At 37.6% G+C, this 22987-nt stretch overlaps 1 protein-coding gene across 4 annotated transcripts in view; it reads left to right on the top strand.

Moving 5' to 3' along the window:
- The window catches only part of ZC3HAV1 (zinc finger CCCH-type containing, antiviral 1), a 106391-nt gene that overhangs the window by 4357 nt on the left and 79047 nt on the right, over nucleotides 1–22987 (top strand). For all 4 annotated transcript variants that reach the window (XM_069087323.1, XM_069087322.1, XM_069087321.1 and 1 more), the window contains exon 2: nucleotides 22682–22817. In XM_069087323.1, the coding sequence (XP_068943424.1) occupies nucleotides 22682–22817 (136 nt within the window). The remainder of the gene's footprint in view (nucleotides 1–22681; nucleotides 22818–22987) is intronic.

Raw genomic sequence — 22987 nt, 5'->3', positions numbered from 1 at the left:
GGCATGCAATCTGATTTAGGCTATACGTGTACAGTCATATTAAAAAGGGAAAAAATCATGAGAAAGAGGGAAAAAAAGAGAGAGAGAATAATATACTTTGATCTGCATTTAGACTCCATAGTTCTTTCTCTGGATGTGAATAGCATTTTCTATTATGAGTCTTTTGGAATTGTCATAGACCCTTGCATTGCTGAGAAGAGCTAAGTCTATCAAAGTCAGTCATTGCACAATGTGGCTGTTGCTGTGTACAGTGTTCTCCTGGTTCTGCTCACTTCACTCAGCATCAGTTCATGTCATGAAGTTTCTCTAGGTTTTTGTGAAATCTGCTTGCTTTTCATTTCTTATAGAGCAATAGTATTCCATTTCATTCATATACCACAGCTCATCAGCCATTCCTCAATTGATGGACATCCCCCTCAATTTCTAATTCTTTGCCACCACAAAAAGAACTGCTATAAATATTTTTGTACATGTGGATCCTTTTCCCTTTTTTATGATCTCTTTGGGTTACAGATCTAGTAGTGCTATTGTTGGATCAAAGGGTATATGCAGTTTTATGGCCCTTTAGGAATAGTTCCAAATTGCTCTCTAGAATGGTTGGATCAGTTCACAACTCCACCAATAATACATTAGTGTTCTAATTTTCCCACATCTTTTCATTTGTCATTTTCCTTTTTTTTTTTTTCTGGCAAATTAGTCAGTCTGATAGGTGTGAGGCAGTACCTCTGAGTTGTTTTAATTTGTATTTCTCTAATCAATAGGGAAATTCGCAACTTTGACAAAAATATTGTTATTGTGTGTATTTTTTTTGCTTCTATTGTTCTATTTGTTGATAATGGGTGTGTGTATGTGTTTATACACACAGTAGAGGGGAAGGGTGGAGAGAGAAAACTTGGGAATTATTCAAAATAAGAAAGTTATAAAGAACTATGAATCACAGACTTTTAGAATTGGAAATTACAAAGACTTTAGAGATTGTTTAGTTCAGTAATTCTTACAAATGAGGAAACTGAGGCCTAGAGAGATGAAATAGCATCCTCAGTTATAAATCGAGTCAGAGGCAAAACTTCCAAGACACTGTTCTTTCTCACATTCTGCATTGCACCCCTTGTTCAAATGTGCCCTTCAGGAATGGGCAGATAAAAAAATTATCAGGTGGTAAATAACTGTCCACTTCCTTAAAGCCCCCAAAGTTATCAGGAAATAAAAACAAAACCCAACCTTAATAAAAATAACTTGGGTATCATAACAGTGTTCAGGCTGTCCCTACCTGGCCTTCTTCTTGCCCACTAAATGCCTTCATTTGGTGAGACCAAAAATTCTCTGCGGACAAAAATCTCTTTGTTAATTAATGGGCCAGTGTTTGAAAAGGATCAGACATTTTTGTTGGCTGTTCTGACAATCCTGTTTCTGCAAGGTTGAAGCAAGTGTTATAGGGGCCAGTAAGATTTTTTTTTTTTTAAGCTTTGTCCTTTCTTCTGGTTTCTGCTGTCTTTTCACTTAGGTCAGGCGTGGAAAACTGAGAAACCTCCAGAAAAATGTCATACTCGAGGCAGTGTATGATTGAAAGCATTTACATGATGAATGGATTAATGATAGTCACTTATTAAGCACTTAAACCATTTGCCAAGCACTACCCTCCATTCTGGGCTTATAAATCCAAAACAAGACAGCCCGACCTTCAGGAGTTTTATGTTGTAGAAGAGTAAACAGGGTGTTGCAATGTTATGGGTAGGACAGTTCTGTTTGAGAAGTCACAGGGATGATGAGTATAGCCATTGGGGCAGTAGTGATTTGATTAGTGTTCCTAGAACAAGTGTTGGCAGGGCCAATGGCAAGGCAGTATTCAGGATGTATGATCACATAGGATAGGAAGCATGGTCCAAGGCCATCCAGATGGAGTGGTTATGTGTGTTTGCACTGGGTGGTGTACCAATCAGGATAGCATGGCCCCAGCATTGTTGTCCCAAAGAACAGTGCAGGAAACCACCAGATCCTGTTCTCAGAAGTCCAAATGACTTAGAGGGGGCCAGCAGTAGAGGGAATAGACCGTTAAATGGGATGTATATGTCCACAACGTAACTATATATATAAACATGTCTAAATATGCTTCAATAGATTTATGTTGTTATAAATGTGAATATATATTTTTTAATATTTCATTTCAGTTCTATGTTATATTGAATAGGTGGGCCCCCCCCTTTGCTTGAAGACCTATGGTAAAGCAAACTGATTACATCTTAAGACAGGCCAGCCATTCCATTTTATATAGCTTTAACAGTTAAGTTTTTCTTGTTGCCTCTTTACCATTTTTACTCATTGCTCCTAGTTCTTCCTGGGACCAAGCAACACACATCTGATCCATCTTAGCCCACTAGATAGAGTGCTGGGTTTGGAGTCAAACCGAGGAAAACCTGAGTTCAAATACAGCCACTTAACTTCTGTTTGCCTCAGTTTCTTCAATTGTAAAATGGGGATAACAATGGTACTTTCCAGGGTTGTTGTGAGGATCAAATGACATAACGTTTGTCAAGTGTTTTGCATAGTGTTTGACAAAAAGTAGGTGGTTTTTTTTAGGCTAATATTAGTTTTTCTCTCTTTTTTCTTTTCTCTTTTTTTAGTAATATTTTTCCCCAATTACACACAGAGGCAATTTTTAACATTCATTTAAAAAAATTTTTGTGTTCCAAATTTTCACTCCCCTCAGAGACAGTAGGCTATTTGGTATAGGTTATATATGTGCAATCATGCAAAACATATTTTCTTATTAATCATGTTGTGAAAGAACACATAGATCAAAAGAAACTTTCTCTGGAGGTGGATAGCATTTTTTATCCTTGGGTCCTTCAGAATTGTCTTGGACCTTTGAATTGCTGAGAATAGCTAAGTTATTCAGTTGGACGTTGGTATTGTTGCTGTGTTCAGTGTTTTCCTGGTTCTGCTCATGAAGTAGGTGCTTTTAAAATGCTAGCTATTATTATTAGTTACTCAACAAACGTTAAGTCTACTCTGTGCAAAGCGCTATGGATACAAAAAAAAAAGAAAAAGATGGTCTCTGCCCTTAATGGACTCATAGTCTCCCCTTCTTCCTTTTCTTCCTCTTTATTCTTTGTATTTTTATCATCATCTTCCATGTGAGAACTTTCGAAATACCCAGCCATCCTAATATCCTCTAGGCCCAGCATCCTTAGTTCCTTTAAATCATCCTTATATGGCATAATCTGAAGGACCTCCATCTTCCTGAGATTGCACTCCTCCAAAAACCTTCCAGCTTTACAGTATCCTTTCCAAAATATGTCCCTCAGAACTGAACACTGTACAGGGAACAGATGAGAGCCTGCCATATTGGGGGATGATCACGTCCTGTTCCTGCCTGATGTCTCTTTTGGGTCGCTCAAAATTGTATTAGCTTTCTTTGCTGCTCTTATCATGGTTTTTCCCCATCTTGATGTGTGCATGTATGTACTCATATGTGTATATATGTGTGTACATATACATACACACACTATATATATATACACACACACACATACACACTTAAATCTTTTTCAGACAAGCTACCTCTTCTGTCTTATACTTGGGAGTTCACTTTTTTGAACCCAGGGGTAAGTATTATTTACATTTTACTTTTTTCCTCATAAAATTTTATCTAATTCTAGCTGGTATCTGTTAGCCCTTCAAGATTGTTTTTAATGCTGTACTTAGTGTACTAGATATTCCTCCCAATTTGCAAATTTGATGAGCTTGGCCTTTATTAATTTATCTAAGTAATTGATAAAAATGTCATTGAATTTTTAAAAATCTTTGTCCCTCCTACTACCCCTCTTGCTTCTGCATTGAGCAATTAAAAAAATAAAACCCTCAGTACATACTTGCATAGTCCAGTAAAACAAATGCCATGTCAAAAATGTACATTTTTTTCCTGAATTTTAAGGTTGTCACCTCTCTGTCAAGCAGGAGCAGTGTGTTTATTCCTCATCTTTTAAGACTTGTGGTTTATCATTGCTGTCGATCAGAGCTCTCAAGTCTTTCATAGTGGTTTTCCTTTATAATATTATCATTGTAGAAATGGTTCTAATTCATTCCATTGATTTTTTTTTTTCTGTTATCAGTTCCTCTGAAACTGTTTCGTCATTTCTTAGGACACAATAATATTCTATTACATTCTTATATACCACAGTTTGTTTAACCATTCCCTAATAGGAGGATTCATCTTCAGTTTCTACTTTTTGACTACCACAAAAACAACTGCTGTAAATAATTGTGTTGTGAGTGTGTGTGTGTATACACACATACATATATATTTATATATATACACACATATGCATACATATCTCCTTTCCCTCTTTCTTTGATTATTTTGGGGCCTAGACTTAGTAATAGTATATATAGCTGTTTCACAGAGTATGCACATTTCAGTTCCATATTCCATTCCAGAATGCTGGACTAATTCACAACTCTACCAGATACATTTGTGCCAAGTACAAATCCTCTGGGAGACTAAAGACACCTTTTTAGGACATATAGATTAGATATTAGGGATGATTAATAATTAGGGATATGGCCAGTTAACACCCTGCTCCCCTGGCATTAGACCTTCCATTTCAGTTTAAGTAGAAACTTGTTCGTACTTCATAAAGGGACAATGGGGGTTGCATCTTTGGTTAATTTAATACCTCATTATCAGCCCCTAACTTTTTGTGACTATATCAGTTTCTTGGGGGGGGAGGGTGGCCAAGAGAGGGAATCAATTGTTCAGAGACTGACTACCCTACTTGTACTATTTATTAGGGTTTATTGTGGTTAATAGTGTTCTAAGCTGCTGATGTAAACCTAATTTCTGACAAACTGTTCACTAGTTCTCCCAGCAGTGTTTGTCCAATAAGGAGTTCTTTTCCCAATAATTTGTTACTGGATTTGACGAGGGGAAATGGCAATAGGTTATACAGGGGCTCCAGTCTAAGACCAGAGTCCCTGCAGTTCAGTCTGGAAGGAATTCAGTAGGCCCAAGCAATCTTTGAAGTCAGGATTGTAAAAGTTTATTGTTAATGCTTTACAGCAGGCAAGAGTTCTTAGGGAACCTGCAAACTTAAAGAAATAACAGGTATAGTTTTTAAGGAGTCAGGTTAGTAAATCAGATGTCAATTATGCTAACTAGGTGAGTGAGGGTGTGATTAGGGAGGAGTTAATGACTGGCCAGTGCTTAAAGGAACATGCATGTTTTGATAATATCAACTGCACAGGCTTGTTGCCCATAATTGACCGGGAAATAGCCCAAGGAGGGGGGCTACCTGGAGGTGTGGTTTTAGGCTTGAAATGTCACTAAATCAGCTAGCAGTCAGGGCTGACTGAGAAGTGCCTAGTCTGCCACCCATCAGTGTCATGTTTGACAAGATGGATGTTGGGAACCAAGGCTAATGGAAACTCAGTATGTGTATAATTGGCTAAAGAGTTAACCTACAGATAGTGCATTGAAGTATTCATAGATGCAGCTGGCTATTATACTAAAGGGAGATAACATTTGCCTAAGCTAAAATGTTTATAGATGGTTTAGTGAAGAATTCATAGGTGTAGCTTGTTATTGTTCCAAGCAGAAATAAACAGTTCATGAATTGTTGTTGGGAAGAGTGCTGGCAGGGGGAAGGGGCAGAGTTAATGCTCTGAGACTTGGCGGGGGGGGGGAGGGGGGGGAAATGTGATTTTACAGACTGGTTTTACAAACTGATATTACATACATAGATCCCAAGCACTCCATCAGATTTATCAAACACTAAGCTATTTTCTATTTTTTCTGTTTCTTATTTATTTAGTCTATCCCACTAATTTACTTCTCTGTTTTTTAACTAATATTTGATGATTATTGCTTTATAAAATAGTTTGGTGTCTGGTAATGTTATGTATTTCTAATTTTTCCCTTTTTTTCATTTTTTCCTTGAGGCTTTAGATAATTTGTATTTTGTCCAGTTCTACAAAATATCCCCCTTGCTAATTTGATTGACATAGTACAAAATGTATAAATTAATTTTATTATATTGGCCTGGCATAAGAAACTCAGTGAATCTTTGATTAAGAATTTCTTTAAAAAGTATTCTATAATTGTATAGATACATATTTTGTGTGTGACATAAGTTTTTTTAACTGCCAGAGATTTTGTACATTTTATAGTTATTTGGGATTGAGGTTCTTTATTATTTCTTCCTGTTTTTTGTTCTGTATGAAACTGCTAATGATTTTGTGCATTAATTTTGTATCTAGATATTTCACTGAAGCTATTCTCTTAATTTCTTCACTGATTCTCTAGGGTTTTCTAAGTACACCATCTTATCTGCAGAGAGGGATAATTTTGTCTTAGATTTCCTGATGCATAATCAGTTAGTGATGAAGCTGTTGCTGACTCTTGGTGATTACTGCTTCCTTTTCTACATACTACTAACCATTTAATGATACAGTCTGGAATTTTACCAGGAATCAAAGTCAAGTGCACTGGCCTCTAGTTTGCAGACTCCCATCTTCTTCTCTTTTTTAAAATCTGAGACATTTTCCCTTCTCCAGACCTCCAGTAGGGATGTCTCCTATTGTCCATGGTCTTTAAAAGATCACTGCTGGGCAATGGCATCTGCCAGTTCTTTGAATACCTGAGGATACAAAGTTCATCAGTGCCAGGTGACCTGAACTCATCAAAGACCACTAAGTGCTTTCTTTTTTCCTTATTTACTTTGATGGGGTAGAAGCAATATTCTAACTCCCACCCCCTATGCAAATTAGGTTGATTTTTCCTTAAAAGGTATTGAAACCATCCTCAGGACGTGATTGGCTAAGGGGATTAAAGGTTGTTAACATTACTTCCTGCTCATTTGAATACAAAGCAGCCTTTGTGCCATTTGATGTTTGCTTGGCCCTTGGTAAAGTATGGGTAGCTCAGGCTAGGAACTTTCTTCCCTTAAATCAGTTGGGAGGGTCCTCCTTGAGTATCCTTGTGGAACAACCTTCTGCTATGGCCAAGTTAGTCTCCTTTTGTTCACTATTGAATGACCTCAAGGTGTCTCATTCTGTTCCACTACCGGTATCAAACCTCAACTACCGGGGGAACTAGCCTGAGACAGACCCAGCCCATTGGGTATCCCTGAGCCTTGTTCACCATTTTTGTGCTGTCATTTCAAGTCCAAAGATCATTTTCTTGTTAGAAAAACCAGAAAGCAAACAGATGATGAGCAGTTTTGCTTTGCCATCTGTTATCAACATCCTACCCACCTAAATCAGTGGGTTTGTATTGATTGTATTATGCACGGATTCAATAGGATGTATGTTTTTGTCTGGACCAGTATGTGGGAAGCTCTCTTTTGAGTCCCCAGATTCAGGTCAGCAACTTGTCTGTCATTTATAGTTTTAGGGATTTGCCTTTGAACAGTGAGAGATTAAGGGACTTGCCTACTTTTCCTAGTAAAGCATATGTCATATCTCAAAGTACAGGAAGCTTATTTATATAAGTTTCATATATGTATACACACATATATGCTGTCATGTATACATGTGTATAATTACACATAATATATTATTGCATAATATATAATACTTATCTTTTGGAATTGCTCTCAGAACCTATAACTCATTATTTTGAATACTTATTTCTTCCAAGGTTCCTTGTATGAAATTGATCCAGGAAATATTATAAGGGTGCTGCCAATATTTTCCTATTCAACTCTCCTTTGGTTTGTATATTTATATACATGTATATGCATATATATACCCAGGTCTAAATCTATGCTGTTATGATATTATATATGTATTCATATACATATATACATGCACATAAATGCAGCCCTTTCCTTTCAGGAGGGACAAGTGAGTCTACATCAGCATTGGGGCATGTAGCATTCCTATATGTAACTTTTTGAAGGGAGGGGAAACTGGGTCTCCTTAACTTGCCCAGGCTACTCATAGGCCCAGACCTATTATTGATTGGTGTCTGTTTCAGATTTGGACTGGTTCTCCCCTCTGAAGCCTGTCTGGTGAGCCCTACTCCTAGGCTCTCGCCATATTGGGGTTTAGACTTGGTGCAGACACCCATTTGTCTTAGTCCTTACTCCCAGGCTCAGAGATGGACCAGCCTCAGTCTCAGTGTTCCCTGGGATTGTAGACATGTACCACTATGTAAAGCTGCTTCTTTAAGGCACATGGTGAATCTCTAAGTACAGGAGTCTGATGATTCGAACTGATCCTGTATTTTACACATATAACCCCTCTTCCCTGACTGCGTCTATACACATAAATACCTCTAGTGACCACAAAGGAATGGCCCTGAAAGACAGTTCTTAATATTCAGGTTTTTATAACAGTGTTTAATTCAATACTTTATGGTTTTCAAAAACTGGCTCTTTTAATTGCTTTGCAGTTTTGGTAGGACAAATTTACACCATCATTAATATTATTTTAAAAACTGTCCTTTAATATTCTTGCCTATTCTTCCAGATGAATTTCACTGTCAGTTCGTCAAGTTCTATAAGCTATCCTAAGGTAATTTTAAATGGTATCCTATTAGATTTATGTATTAACTTAGCAAATATTGCTGTCTTTAAGTACAGAATCCAAAGTAAGGCTCTCCATTTTTTCTGTTTATCTCTTTCTCCTTTTTTTTTTTGTTTTTGGAGGGGGGAAGGCAGGGCAGTTGGGGTTGTGATGAGGCTGGATTTGAACTCGGGTCCTCCTAACTCGAGGGCCAGTGCTGTATTCACTATGCCACCTAGCCATCCCTGTTTATCTCTTTATTTAGGGTTTTATAATTTTTACAAAAACAAATCTCATATCTGGGAGCAATCTTTGTTTTTGTTCCTATTTTTGACAATAATTTTCTGTATTTTAAAATCTTTTAAAATTGTATTTTCTAGGTATGTGACCGATAGAACTTGTGTTATGTAGGATGCTATGGTTTCACTAATGATAGCTGACATTTACATATTATTATTATTATATAGTATGTCCACTCAGTTGCCAAAGAAATCTTCCTAAATAGAGTTAAGGTCTGACCATGTTGCCCCCATACTCAGTAAACTCCAGTGACTCCCTGTCACCTTCAGGACCAAACATGAAATCCTCTGTTTGGTGTTTAAAGCCTTTTATAACCTAGTCCTTCCCTACAAGTGTATTTATGCTTCAAGGGCCAGCTAAAATCCCACCTTCTACAAGAAACCTCCCCTGATTGCCCTTCATGCTAAGTAAGGCCTTTCCTCTGTTGATTCTTTCCAGTGTGTCTTGTACACAAATCTCCCTTGTACATAGTTGTTTACATAAAGTTTCTCCCATTAAGCTGTGAGCTACTTACAGGCAGACTGTCTTTTTGCCTTTGTTTGTATCACTAGTGCTTAGTGTAAAAGATTGCTGACTTCAAGGTTTGCAAAGTATTTAACTACAGGATCTAATTTGAGGCTCATAATAACTTTGTGAATGGATTTTTGTTGTTGTTTCAGTCCTGTCTGACTTTTGGGATTTTCTTGGCAAAAATGCTGGAGTGGTTTGCCATTTCTTTATCCAGCTCATTTTTACAGATGAGGAAACTGAGGCAAACAGGGTTATGTGACACCCAGGGTCACACAGATTGGATTTGAACTTAGGAAGATGAGAATTTCGGACTGCAGGACCAGCACTCTATCCACAACAACAGGTTATGTAACGCTGGTATTATTACCCTCATTTTATAGATGAATCATTTAAAGATGAGAGAATTTAAGTGCCTTGCTTGTGACCTCTCCCTAAGTCTGGGAGGTGCCTTGTGAAGATAAATAAGGCAGGTAAAATTTTCTTCATTCTATAGATAAGGAATCTGAGTCTGAGAGAGGTACCTTGTCCAGGTTCACATGGGTAGTAACAAGTAAGCTGTGGTATATAGTATGGTGGAAAACAGTACCCTGGGCTTCAGTGAGCCCACATTCAAATGCTGCCTCTGCCTGGGATGCTTTGTTTGACTTATTGTAGCAAGTCACTGAAATTCTGCTGGGCCTTAGCTCCAAAATGAGAACATAGCTAAGGGCACTCCCAACTCTAAATCTCTGTCTTCAGGATCCTGGTGAGGCTGGGACCGAACAGAGACATCATGTAAACAGCTGTGTACAAGCAAGAGATAGTACAAGGTCGACGAGAGAATGAACAGAGGAAAGGCCTTAGCCTTAAGGGGGATCAGAAGAGATTGGGATCATATCTGGGACTTGCAGGTCTGTTAAGTGTCCCTTAAATGTTTATTATTGGACAATACTGCCGTGCATGTATGATCTTAGCAGGGCAGACATTCCCTCCAAGCTTTCCATGCCTTTTCACCCTGCCCAACTCTTTCCCATAAATCCCTTTGTATATGGATTACAATAGTTTTGATAAAATAGATGGTAAACTTTATTAAATGTCCCCTGAGAAATCTTTCTGGGAGATAATTGTATTGTTCTTATCTGTTTTCCTTTGAATGTAATGAGTTCTTATGGTAGTTTTCCTTGTGTTTCATTAGCTTTCCATTTTGAGGTACTAACTGACTAGTTGGTTAAAGCAGATAATTCTGTGTTGTATTCTGTATGTTAAAATGAAGTGAGATATTAGAATTTCTCCTTTTTTTTGGAGCCTGCATTAGGTAGTGGGTTTTAAAACTAATTTGGGTAACATGTAGATCTTTTCTGTATTTTGTAACAGTTTATGCAAAATCTTTTATTTAAGTTTGGAAGAATTCTCCAGGGTAAAGTGCTTGGGGCAGTAATTTGTTATTTTTTCCTATTTCTTACCAGTCTTCCTATATCAGTTTAAGCTTGGGTTTCATCTCCACTTAGTTACCAGATTTCTTACCATATAGCTAAGACTGTTGTTGGACTTAGTTTTAAAATCTTTGTTCCCTTCTGAGGGCCATAGCAAAACCTAGCAAAAACTGACAAATACTAAAAAGCTGGAAATGTTTCCAGGAGAGAACTTTGGTGCATGCAAGTTGTTGTTGAAGCATGAGTTTAGAGAGGTTTATCACCAGAGGATTGCCTATTGGATGCTGAATTTTGTTGACTGCAGTTGTTGAGGAAGAACTGTTCCTAAAGCCTGGAAAAGGTTGTAGTCTTGCTTGATGCCAGCTTTTTCTTGTTTTTTTTTTTTTTTTTTTTTTTTTTTTTTTTTAAAGGTTTTGTTTTTTTTTTATCGTGATTTTTTTTTTTTTTTTTTTTTTTTGTTTGTTTTTATTTTTGTCCTTGGATAAACTCTAGGATTATAGCTAATGTAGATTTACTTTTGAGATTTAGTGTAGATTTTAGTCTGGCAGGATTGTTAGATTGCTTAGCCCTTGTAAAATAATCTGATTTTTCCCTAGTTCTGTATATGGGAACCCTAAGTATGTGAAAAGGGTAGCTCCTCCCCCTCCAGGTGTTTCTAGTCTTCTGGTGTGTAAGCATTTTACTGATTACTCAATGATTAGTGTATACCTGTAGGGAAACAAGAAGGGGCAAGTAGGAGCCCAGATGGGAAGAGGTGCCTCTTGTTCACTGACCCCAGAATGTGTCTGCTGTCTTTGTTCTCAGGGAGTTGAGAGTCTCCGAAATAAGAATTTGATAGTAGACTTTCATATCTTTGGTTTGAACAACGAATAGCTCAGTGTGGCTTCAGAAGGCAGCTTAGGTGTTGATAGCCATGAATTTAGGAAAGTCATAGAATAATAAAATTAGAACTGAAGACCTGGAAAGACCCCTTGTGGTCATCTAACCCAGCCTCTGATGAGATAATATTTGTAAGTCATTTGACATTGCTTGTCTCAAAGAAGGTGCCCATTCCATAGATCTGCTCAAAGCTTGATTCTGACAAGGGGTGGTCTACTGTCCATGAGCCATCCTGAATTTGGTTACTGGATGCATCACCAAATCAAGAAGAGCCTTTCCTACAGGCTTTCAAAAATGACTTCCCTTGGGCTTTTCTGTGCTGATCCTGGCTGTTGTCAACTGCTGCCTCTGGTAGAGATTGATGACTCTGGTCCTTGGAAGCTCTTTTGCCATTGTCCTGCTGTTACTGCTTGCTTTGTCTGAAGTAAAGGATTCAGTGGTGATTTCTGTTATGGCTAAGTTAGCTTTTCAGCCCTATCCTCTTTTCTGTAGATGTCTGATGACTGGTTGCATGGGAGTCTAGGCTGCCATGCTCTCTTCCCCTGAGCTTAGAGCCCCTCTGGCTGCTTTCTGGAGCCACACTGAACCCAGGATATGGAAGTCTACTGCCAAGTTCCTATGTCAGAGACTCTTCAGCTCCCAGAGAACTAGGACAGCAGACACATTTTGGGGCCAGTGAACAAGAAACTCCTCTTCCCATCTGGGCTCCTGCTTGCCCCTACTTGCTTCCCCATAGGTATATGATTAATCACCGAGTAATCAGATCCGCTTCCCTTGCTGGACTCCTGTTTTCATAAAGGAAAAAATATTTGCACACAGAAAATAGAGCATTCCCCAACTAAATAAAACCACAGTTTTATTATTTTCCCTTTTTTTTTTTTGGTTGTTATATCTTCTAATGAATGTGTGTTCCTTGAGCACAGGGGCTGTTTTCAGTTTTTGCCTTTGTAGGGATGGTTTCCCATGTCATCCAGCACGCTCTCCCTCTTCACTTCCACCTTGAAAAGTCCTTTGAAGCCCATCTCAGGTGCCAAGTCCTATCGTAAGACCTTTTTCAGTTCCCCCACTTGCTGGGACTCTTTCCCTCTTGAAATAATTTTGTGTTACTTTGTGTGTGTGTGTATATGGTACTTTCTAATTTGTGTGAATGTGTATAATATTCCTTTCCAGTAAGCTCTTTCTCCTCCTTTTCCTCTTCTGCTTCTAATGCTGCTTCTGTTGCTGTTTCTCCTTCTCTTTCTCTGTGACTAGCACATAATAGATGCTTAATCAGTAAATATGCCAAATTGAGTTGAATGAGCTATTTACACTTTGGTGCCTCTGAAAAAAAAACAATCAGTCCATTTAGCAACAATCATTTACTGAGTGTCAGTTCTGTGGATGAGAACTGGAGATACAAAACCAACAGTGAAAACATGCCTCTCTCAAGGATCTTAAATTAGATTGAAGGAGATAACGTGTACACTTAGAGGTCGGTACAAAATATATACAAAACCGATAGAAGGTGATTTGGGAGGAGGATATTAGTAGCTGGGAGAAATCAGAAGTTTCATGTAGAAGAAGGTGGGCTTGAATCTTGAAGGAAACTTCTGAGATTTATGAAAAATAGTCAGAAGAAGGCCAGGTTAACTATGCTATAGAGTCATTAAGCATTTTTTAAGCCCTTACTGTGTGCCAGGTACTATGCTAAGAATGAGAAGGCTGGATTGGAAGTCATGAAGAAGAGGCCAGGCCCAGAACTCTGTCTATCCACTGTCACCCAGCTTCCCCACAGCAGAACAAAGTATCCACAAAAGCTGAAAATACACACACAGTTGATGATTGTAAGCAAGAGAAAGATGAGAAATGAAAAAAAAAACCAGATGAAGGAGGTTTGATTTGAGATGGAGTCAACAAGTGAAGTGAATTTTCATATTTGAACTGCCTATTAGATATTTCAAATTAGACATATCAGCTCTTGGTACATAGAAGGTGTTAAAATACCTGACTGATATCTGATGGATGGGCCTTGAACATCTAAAACTTAACAAGACAACCCCAAATGGAGTCACTCTTGCTTTATTCCTCTAGGTAGGCAGCTAGGTGGCACAGTAGATAGAACGCTGGGCTTGTCATCAGGAAGACTCATCTTCAGAAGTTGTGAAAGCTGTGTGACCCTGGGCAAATCATTTAACCCTGTTTGCCTTGGTCTCCTCATCTATAAAATGAACTGGAGAAGGAATGGCAAGCCACTCCAGGATCTCTGTCAAGAAATCCCCAAATTGGGGCGGCCTGGTAGCCTGGAGCTCAAATCCCAGGCTCAGACACTTAGCACCCACCCAGAAACACCTGGCCTTGTAACCTTGAGCAAGTTACTTAACCCCGATTGCTTAAAAAAAAAAAAAAAAAGAAATCCCCAATTGGGGTCATGAAGAGTAGGACAAGACTGAAAAATGACTGAACGACAGCATTCTGCTGTTATGAGTTCTGTTCTTTACAGACTCAGTTTCCCTTAATAGCATTATAAATTTAGCTCTCTCTTGGACATTCTTGTGGGTCTTTTTGAGTTATTCTTCTCTTTTAAAATACCTGCCTTTGTTTATATTTGCTTTATTCTTTGTCTTGTTTTTGCTGGATTCCTGCAGGTCTAATCTTCTATTTTGGGATTTCATTTCAATCAGGACCTTGTGAATGGAACCTGGTATGGTGGTTTTAGGTTTGCTTATTGTTTTTGAAGCTTTTTGTCATCTTTGTATGCTGTGTTCCTAGCAGTGATTTGTACTTACTTGGCCCTTGAGAAATGTTTGTTGAATTGAAATTATATGACTCATTTTCTGTTTCTGAATCACACTTCTTTTTCGTTCTATATATGTAGAATGAAAAATGTCAAATAGGCAGTCTCTGTCTCTATGTATGGGTGTCTGTGTATATATATATACTATATATATATGTTTGTGTATGTACACAAACACAAAAAGAAATGCACTTAAGAAGCAAAATATTTAATTTCAACATATATGTATGTGTGTTTATGTATATGAATGAATATACAAAATATAGCAGAATATATGTTTATATATTTATTTTGTGTGGTTATGTGTATGTATGTGTTTGTAGCTAGGAAAATGTGTTGATAAATTGTGATATTTACCTTAAAATATTATTTTATTAATGAGCTATTTACTCCATGAGATAGTAAGAAGTTTTAGATTCTTTCTTGAGCTCCAAGCTGAATGCTTGGCTATACACATATCAAGCTTCATATGTTTACAACAATTAATTTAATTAATATTAAATATAAATAAATATTACCTTAAATCATTATTTAATGCATTCTGTAATCTTCACATAGAAGTACAAAGAAAGGCAAAGTTAAGTTCTTTATAAACACTCAAAATAAATATTGCTTCTTTTTTCCAGCCCCTAAGTCCTTTCCTCAAGCTGTCCCCAGCCATAGACTTCACTTTGTTCCAAATAGATATCAATGGTGAACTTTACACAGGAATTTTTTCTTTTTCAATAATGGAAGAGGAAAGAGTACAAAAAGAACTTGTGTGTTCTCTTATTAGCTGAGACAGAGAAGAGAAGTTATCCTGAGCCTGCCTCCCTTCTGGTCTGTGGGGTGGAAGAGACAAAGAAGGTATTAAGTCCTTTACACAGGTTAAAACAAAACTTTAGGCGGTCAGAATTTCTAGCAAGCAGTTAAAACAGGTCATAGTTCATCTCTTGGTATTTGCTGTATTTGAACTCAAAATGGTTTTCCTATTAGTAGGAAGATTGCCCAGGGATCCCTGATTTAATTTTGAGAACCTCTGCTCTAGAAGTGACCCTCACTTTCTGCTGGCATTCACAGTGCTTTTAGAATTTATTTAATATTTTAGATAGATTAAAAATCTAGAAAACATCTTAAATATATAATATAATGAAATAGATAAAACTAGTTTAAATATATAACATATTTTAAATGAATTACAATTAATGTATATTAAGTAATAATATAGTAATTATATTTAATTTCTGTTTGATGATTTTAGAATCAGAGCACCTAATTTTGAATTCTGTTCCTACTGTACTCTGGGACGTTGGACAAGCAACTTTACCATTGTACACCTCATTTTCTTCCCTTGTCAGATAGGGACTAGATAGGCTATATAATTCCCATTTTAAATCCCATGATACCATGGGGCCTCAAGAAGAGATGAGACTGTTCAGAGTGAAAATGCAAAACCTTGACTGCCCCGTTTATAAATGTGGTCAATCTTCAGTATTGGACTAGAAGCCCATGTAGTTGACTGCTGTCAGTAGACCTGATGATCAGTATCAACTGTCTCCCTGAAAGTGAGTTTTATTTAAAAATAAAGTAAGGGGAGACAGGGACTCTTGTAGGAAAGAGCACAGAAACTGATGACTCCATGAGATAGTAAGAATTTTTAGATTCTTTCTTGAGCTCTAAGCTGAATACTTGGATATACACACATCAAGCTTCATATGTTTACAACAGAATTTATGTTTTCCTCCCCTCCTGCAAATCATGGCCTTTCCAGCCTTCCTCTTTTCTTTTGAAAACCTTTTGTTTGCATAAGTTGACAGCTTCCAAATCATCTTTGATTCCTCTGTCCCTACTCCCCACATATCCAGTTAATTGTCAAGTCTTGTCAGTTCTGTAAATCAATCAATATTTATGAAGTGCCTACTATGTTCCAGGCCCTTTGCTAAGTATTGAGGATACAAAACGAGGCAAAAGACAGTTCCTACTCTCAAGGAACTTACAGTCTAATAAAGACAACGTGTGGATAAATATATATACAAAGCAAGCTAAATATGGGATAAATAGGATGCAATTAGCAATGAAAAGGCACAGGAATTAAGGATAATTGAGGAAGACTTAAAGAAAGCTAAATTTACCCCCACAATAACCATCCTTTCTGCCTACTAACACAGCCACCACCCTAATTAGGGGCTCTCTTAAGCTAAGCTCCAGCTTGCTCCATTTCAATAAACAGATGACAACATTTCCCTCCAGGGCTGCCAGAATCACATTAAAATGCAACTGGAAAATGTCTAACAATATTAATAAACGAATAAAAAGAGAAATACATAAACATGTGTTTTTCTACAACAATTATGTGGCCTTTAGAGTTTTTTTTATTTTTTATTTTTATTTAAAAATTTTGTTTATTTTTAGTTTACAACATTCATTTCCACATGATTTTGAGTTACAAATTTTCTCCCTGTCTTTCTCCTACCCACTATCCCAAAACAGCAATCCCACTGAATACCCTCTCCCCCAATCTCTCTCCTATATCCTTCCCCAGTACCCCTCTGACTTTCCGGTAGGGCAAGATGGATATCCATACCCCAGTGCCTGTATATCTTATTTCCCAGTTGCATGTAAACAAATAATAGTAATGATAATATATATTTTTAAAACATTTTATTTTAAAACTTTGAATTCCAGATTCTTTCCCTTCATCCCTTGTCACCCACCCTCACTGGGAAGATAAGCAATTCAATATAGGTTGTACATGTGTAGTTATGCAAAACATTTCCATAGTGCATATATTGTGAAAGACTGACTCCATCCTGTCCCACCCCCCACTTGTTCTATTTTCTACTTTGACCCTGTCCCTTTTCAAAAGTATGTGCTTGTAACCACCCTCCCCCCTCATCTGCCCACTCTTCTATCATCCTTACTCTTATCCCCTTCCCCCCTACTTTCCTGTGGGGTAAGATACCCAATTTAGTGTGTATGTTATTCCCTCCTTAAACCAAATTCAGTGAGAGTAAGGTTGACCCATTCCCTTTTGCCTTCCTGTTCTTCCCCTCCATTGTAAGTTTTCCCTTGCCTCTTTTATATAAGATATTTTACCCTATTCTGTCTCTCCCTATTTCCCTATCTCCTCTCATCATATTCCTCTTTCACCTCTTAATTTTATTTTTTAAATATCATCCCTTCCTATTCAGTTGATCCTGTGCCATACACACATTCACATATATATTCATATGCACATATACCCTCCTATGTAGACATATATGTATGTGTATGTGTATATATATGTATATGTATACATTTATATTCCCTTCAACTATCCTCATAATGAGAAAAGTTTCATTAAGTTACAATTATTGTTTTTCTGTGAAGGAATATAAATAATTCAAATTTGATAAGTTCCTTGTGATTTCTTTTCCCTGTTTACCTTCTCATGCTTCTCTTGCTTTTTGTATTTGAATGTCAGATTTTCTATTCAACTGTGGTTTTTTCATCAAGAATGCTTGAAAGTCCTCTATTTCATTGAATGACCATATTTTCACCTGAAACATTACACTCAGTTTTGCTGGGTAAGTGATTCTTAGTTTTTATCCTAGCTCCTTAGATCTCTGGAATATAGTAATCCAAGCCCTTAGATCCCTTAATGTAGAAGCTGCTAGATCTTGTGTTATCCTGATTGTGTTTCCACAATATTCAAATTGTTTCTTCTTGGCTGTTTGTAATATTTTCTCCTTGATCTGGGAACTCCAGAACCTGGCTATAATATTCCTAGGAGTTTTCTTTTTGGGATTTTTTCCAAGTGGTGATCAGTGAATTCTTTCAATTTCTATTTTGCCCTCTGGTTCATCAGGGCAATTTTCCTTGAGAATTTCTTGAAGGATGATTTCTAGGTTCTTTTTTTGATCATGGCTTTCAGGTAGTCCAGTAATTTATCTCTCCTGAATCTATTTTCTAGGTCAGTGGTTTTTCCAGTGAGATATTTCACATTGCCTTCTATTTTTTTTTTTCATTTATTTCAATCTGTTTAATAGTATCTTGCTTTCTCATAAAGTCATTAGCTTCCATTTGTTCCAATCTAATTCTGAAGGAATTCTCTCTTCAGTGGGCTTTTGAGATTCTTTTTCCATCTGGCAAATTTGACTTTTTAAGGCATTCTTCTCCTCATTGGCTTTTTGAGCCTCTTTTGCCATTTGAGTTAGTCTGTTTTTTAAGGTGTTATTTTCTTCAGCTTGTTGACTAGCTTTTCATGATTTTCTTGCATCGTTCTCATTTATCTTCCCAGTTTTTCCTCCATTTCTCTTATTTGGTTTTCAAAGTCCTTCTTAAGCTCCTCTATGGCTTGTAACCATATTTTTCTTGGAAGCCTTTGGTACAGGACTTCGGACTTCGTTGTCTTCCTCTCGTTCCATGTTTTGATCCTTTTTGTCCCCAAAAAAGGAATCTAAAGTTGGATTGCTGTGCTTGCTTTGCTTCCTTTGCTTGCTCATGTTGCCACTCAATTACTTGACTTTTGAGCTTTTTGCCACATTAGAACTCTGCTTCCAGAGAGGAGAGCTTTGTCCCAAATAACTGGGGTTTTCACAGCTCCTGAAGCTATTAGTTGGGTGCCCTCTATAGCCCCCACAAGCTGTGGCACCTGGTCACACACCCCAGGACCTCCACTCTAGACTGCAATCCCGATTCAAGCAGGTTAAAGCAAGAGTGATTACGATCTGCAGGCCAGGAGCTCTGAAGCAGGTGCTCAATGGCAGTTGTAGGTCTGTTGGTGCTGCTGCCACTTCTTGTCCCAGGGGGCAGGGCTGGACCAGGCTCCTCCAGCCCCCACCCTGTTCCAACAGAGTTCCACACTGACCTTTTACTTTGGCGTTTATGGGTTGATAATTCTGGAAACCGCTGTTGGTGTTCCACTCTCCCTAGTCTGCTCCAGCTGCTGCTGGTCGGGACCACCCTGGGGCTAAAGCCAAGGGCACACAACTGGGCTCAGCTCCCACCACTCCGAGATGGACCTTTCCTGTTGGACTGCTCAGCTGCCTTCAGTGGGAGATTTGTTTCTGTCACTTTGTGGGTTCTGTAGCTCTAGAATTTGTTTAGTGTCATATTTTATAGGTATTTGAGGTGGTTATGGGGAGAACTCATGGAGTTTTCCTGCTGTTACACTGCTCTCTTGGGCTCCAATTCCACCTTTAGGGTTCTTTATGTATGGTTTAGTGACCCCCATTTCTATTTGAGCTTGGCATCACTGATATACCTCAGTTGATTCCCCTACTTTCAGTCTTTCCTATAGTTCTAAAGCCTGATCATGTTCAATAAACTCAATATCCTGCCTCCAGGATAAATTCAGACTTCTTATTTCTAGAATTTAATACTCTTCCCAATCTGACTCCAGTCTACTTTTCATACTCACTACATATTACTCCCCTTCATGCACTCTGTGGTCCAGCCAACTGACCTATGCTGGAAGGCACTTCCTAAACACCTTTGCCCTGTAGAATCTCCATTTTTCTTCATGTGTCATCTGTTACATGAGGCCTCCCCATCCCATTTCCCATTATTTTGCGTTATATGTATATTTGTTATTTACCCTAATAGCCTAGCACAGTGCCTGACAGGTAGTAGGAATTTAATAAATGTTTTTTGACTGATTGATAGAATAGGCAGTGAGCATTTAGTATTTGTCTTTGGATTTTTAGTGTCTGGTGGCATATAACAGGCCCTTTTTAAAAACAACAACAAATTTATTTATTTCCTTAAAGTTTTGAGTTCCAAAATCAGAAGGCAAGCACTTTGATGTAAATTGTACATGTGCAGTCATGTACAACATTTTGATATTAGCCATGCTGCAAAAAACACAAAAAGAAATAAAAACAAAAATTTTTGGAAAAGTAGTTTTATAACTACATTTCAGTATAATTGATTTCCTTTGTAATCTAATGTATTTTATAATGTCTAGAGTAAGAATTTTCAAGAGAGAGTCTCTGGGTAAATTATAATCAGTTTTATTAACCACTGCTAGCAAGTAGGTTAACAAAAAGGGCTCATTTGACCTCTCCATTACCAGAGACCTAGCCTGTGAAACCTTCGCTACTTATAAAGCCTTTGGAAAAAGACTGAGAGTGGAAATCAACTCTAGTTGGTTAGTAAGTAATGAGAAGAATGAATATTATAATGAGAGGTGGGCTTATTCTAATGAGGGATTGGGTGACATGACTGATCACTCAGTATATCCATATTACCTGTCTGACAAAAGGAAGAATCCACATTTTCCCAGACCTGTTTGAGTAAGACACAATGGGATGGAATCCATCATTCACCTAACTTCATATTTTTTAAAAAATTATTTTAATTTTCAACATTAACTTCCATAAGATTTTGAGTTTTATATTTTCTCTTTCTCCCTCTACCCCCCACAAGACAGCATGCAGTCTGATATAGATTCTACTTATACATTTATATTAAACATATTTTCACATTAGTCATCATGTAAAGAATTAGAAGTAATGGGAGGAACCACAAGAAAGAAGAAACAAAGCAACAAAAGGAAAGGATAGCAAATAGTATGCTTCCATCTGCATTCAGATTCCAGAGTTCTTTTGTTTTTTTTGGAGGGGGGAAGGCAGGGCAGTTGGGGTTATGTTATTTGCCCAAGGTCACATGACTAGGAAGTGTTAATGTCTGAGGCCAGATTTGAACTCAGGTTCTCCTCACTGCAGGACCAGTGCTCTATTCACTATGCCACGTATCCACCCTAAGACTCCAGAGTTCTTTCTCTGGATGTAGATGGCATTTTCCATCATGAGTCTTTTGGAGTTGTCTTAGATCCTTGCATTGCTGAGAAGAGCTATCTCTCAGTCAGTCGTTCCACAATGTGGCTGTTACTCTGTGTACAGTGTTCTCCTGGTTCTGCTCATTTTACTCTGCATCAGTTCATATAAGTCTTTCTGGGCTTTTCTGAAGTCTGCTTGCACAATAGAATTACATTACATTCTTATATCACAACTTGTTCAGCCATTCTCCAATTGATGAACATCCCTCAATTTCCAATTCTTTGCCACTGCAAAAAGAGTTGCTATAAATATTTTTGTACATGTGGATCCTTTTCCCATTTTATGATCTTTTTGGGATACAGACCTAGAAGACTGGGTCAAAGGGTATGTACAGTTCTTTATAGCCCTTTAGGCATACTAACTTTACCTTTTGGATAGATCTGAGTTCTCCCTCTCAGTATAAGCCTTGATTTCTTTTTTTTTTTATCCTTGATTTCTGAATGGGGCAGTAGAAAAGGGGAAAAATCTTGTTCCTAATTTAATAATTAGCTATTAAATACAAGAGTCCTGAAGTCCCATAATGCTGCTCAGAGGTACCTAGTCCAATACTTTCATTTCACAAAAGAAGGCGTTGAGACCCTGAGAGAGGTTATGACTTTGACTTAATTCATCACTTATCTAAGGCACCTTCTACATGGAGATCCTGATAATAGGGACTTGGCAGGATGCAAAGAAGATACAAAAGCTAGAAAAAACAAGGTCTCTTTTCATGTGAAACTTTCTGCTTATGAGGACTTGCTTAAAATAAGATACTGATAGTTAGTGGTTAATATGTTCTATCCCCCTGGACAGCTAATTGCATTCAGAATGAAAATCCCTAGGTTTGATTCATCAAATATTTATTTTCAGTGAGTACAGCCTTAAGCCATGTCCTTAATCTTGAGCAACTGAGTCATAGGTTCAAGTCCATCTTCCATTAATTGTACATACTGACTATGCTTTTCCTCACAAGCATGTGACCCCTTCCTCTTTAATAAGTTCCAGAGGCTTCTTATCTTCAGTAGGGAAGATGTTATTTTAAGGAATCCTTTCTTTTGTAAATGGAATATGATTTCTTTTGTGATCTAAAAAGTATATATATCTTTCCCCTTCTCCTTTCATCCCCAGATCCTATATGTTGTGTGTTTGATTTTTTTTCAGAATTTCCTTAAAGTAAGGAAGGAAGCCTGGTAGAAGTCCTCAAGAAGCTGAACTCTTAAACTGTCTCTGATGTATCTCTTCTGTGGGCTTCATCTGGCAGAGGTCGCATTATGATATGTTACAATTAGCTGTGTAACTTTGGACAAGTTATTTACTGTTTGACTAAGTTTCTCTGTTTGACTCAGTTTCCTCAACTGCAAAATGAAGACAATAATATTCCCTACTCCCTAAGGTTATTATGAGGATCAGTATTTGCCAAGTGCTTAGTACTGTATCTGCCATATAAATGCTAGCTGTTGCTGCTGCTACTATTACTATTACTACTACTACTGAGATGATAATAATCTTTTTTTTCTTTTCAGAAATTATTGTAAATATTCCCATGAAATTCATTCAGAAAAGAACATCAAAATCCTGAAAAAGCATGATCTTTCTGTACTCTCCAAAGAAGAGTTGGCCGTTCTCCTTTCCCAGAGTGACCCCTTTTTCCTTCCTGATGTAAGTCACAGTTCCTCAACACCAAGCTTGAGCAGATATTACTTTGTAGAAATACCAGGGGTTGTTTCAAGGGAAGCATTGTTTAGGAGGGGAAAAAAGTAAGTGTAAATGTAAAATAAAAGTTAAAAAAAAGCATCCTGCCCTCCAAAGAAAAAAGATTCATCTCAGAG

The sequence above is a fragment of the Petaurus breviceps genome, unplaced genomic scaffold (assembly GCF_028583685.1).
Source record: "Petaurus breviceps papuanus isolate PSGF00001 unplaced genomic scaffold, PetGlider_PUasm1.0 181, whole genome shotgun sequence".
Classification (NCBI taxonomy): Eukaryota; Metazoa; Chordata; class Mammalia; order Diprotodontia; family Petauridae; genus Petaurus; species Petaurus breviceps.
This window is presented reverse-complemented; position numbering and strand designations above follow the sequence as displayed.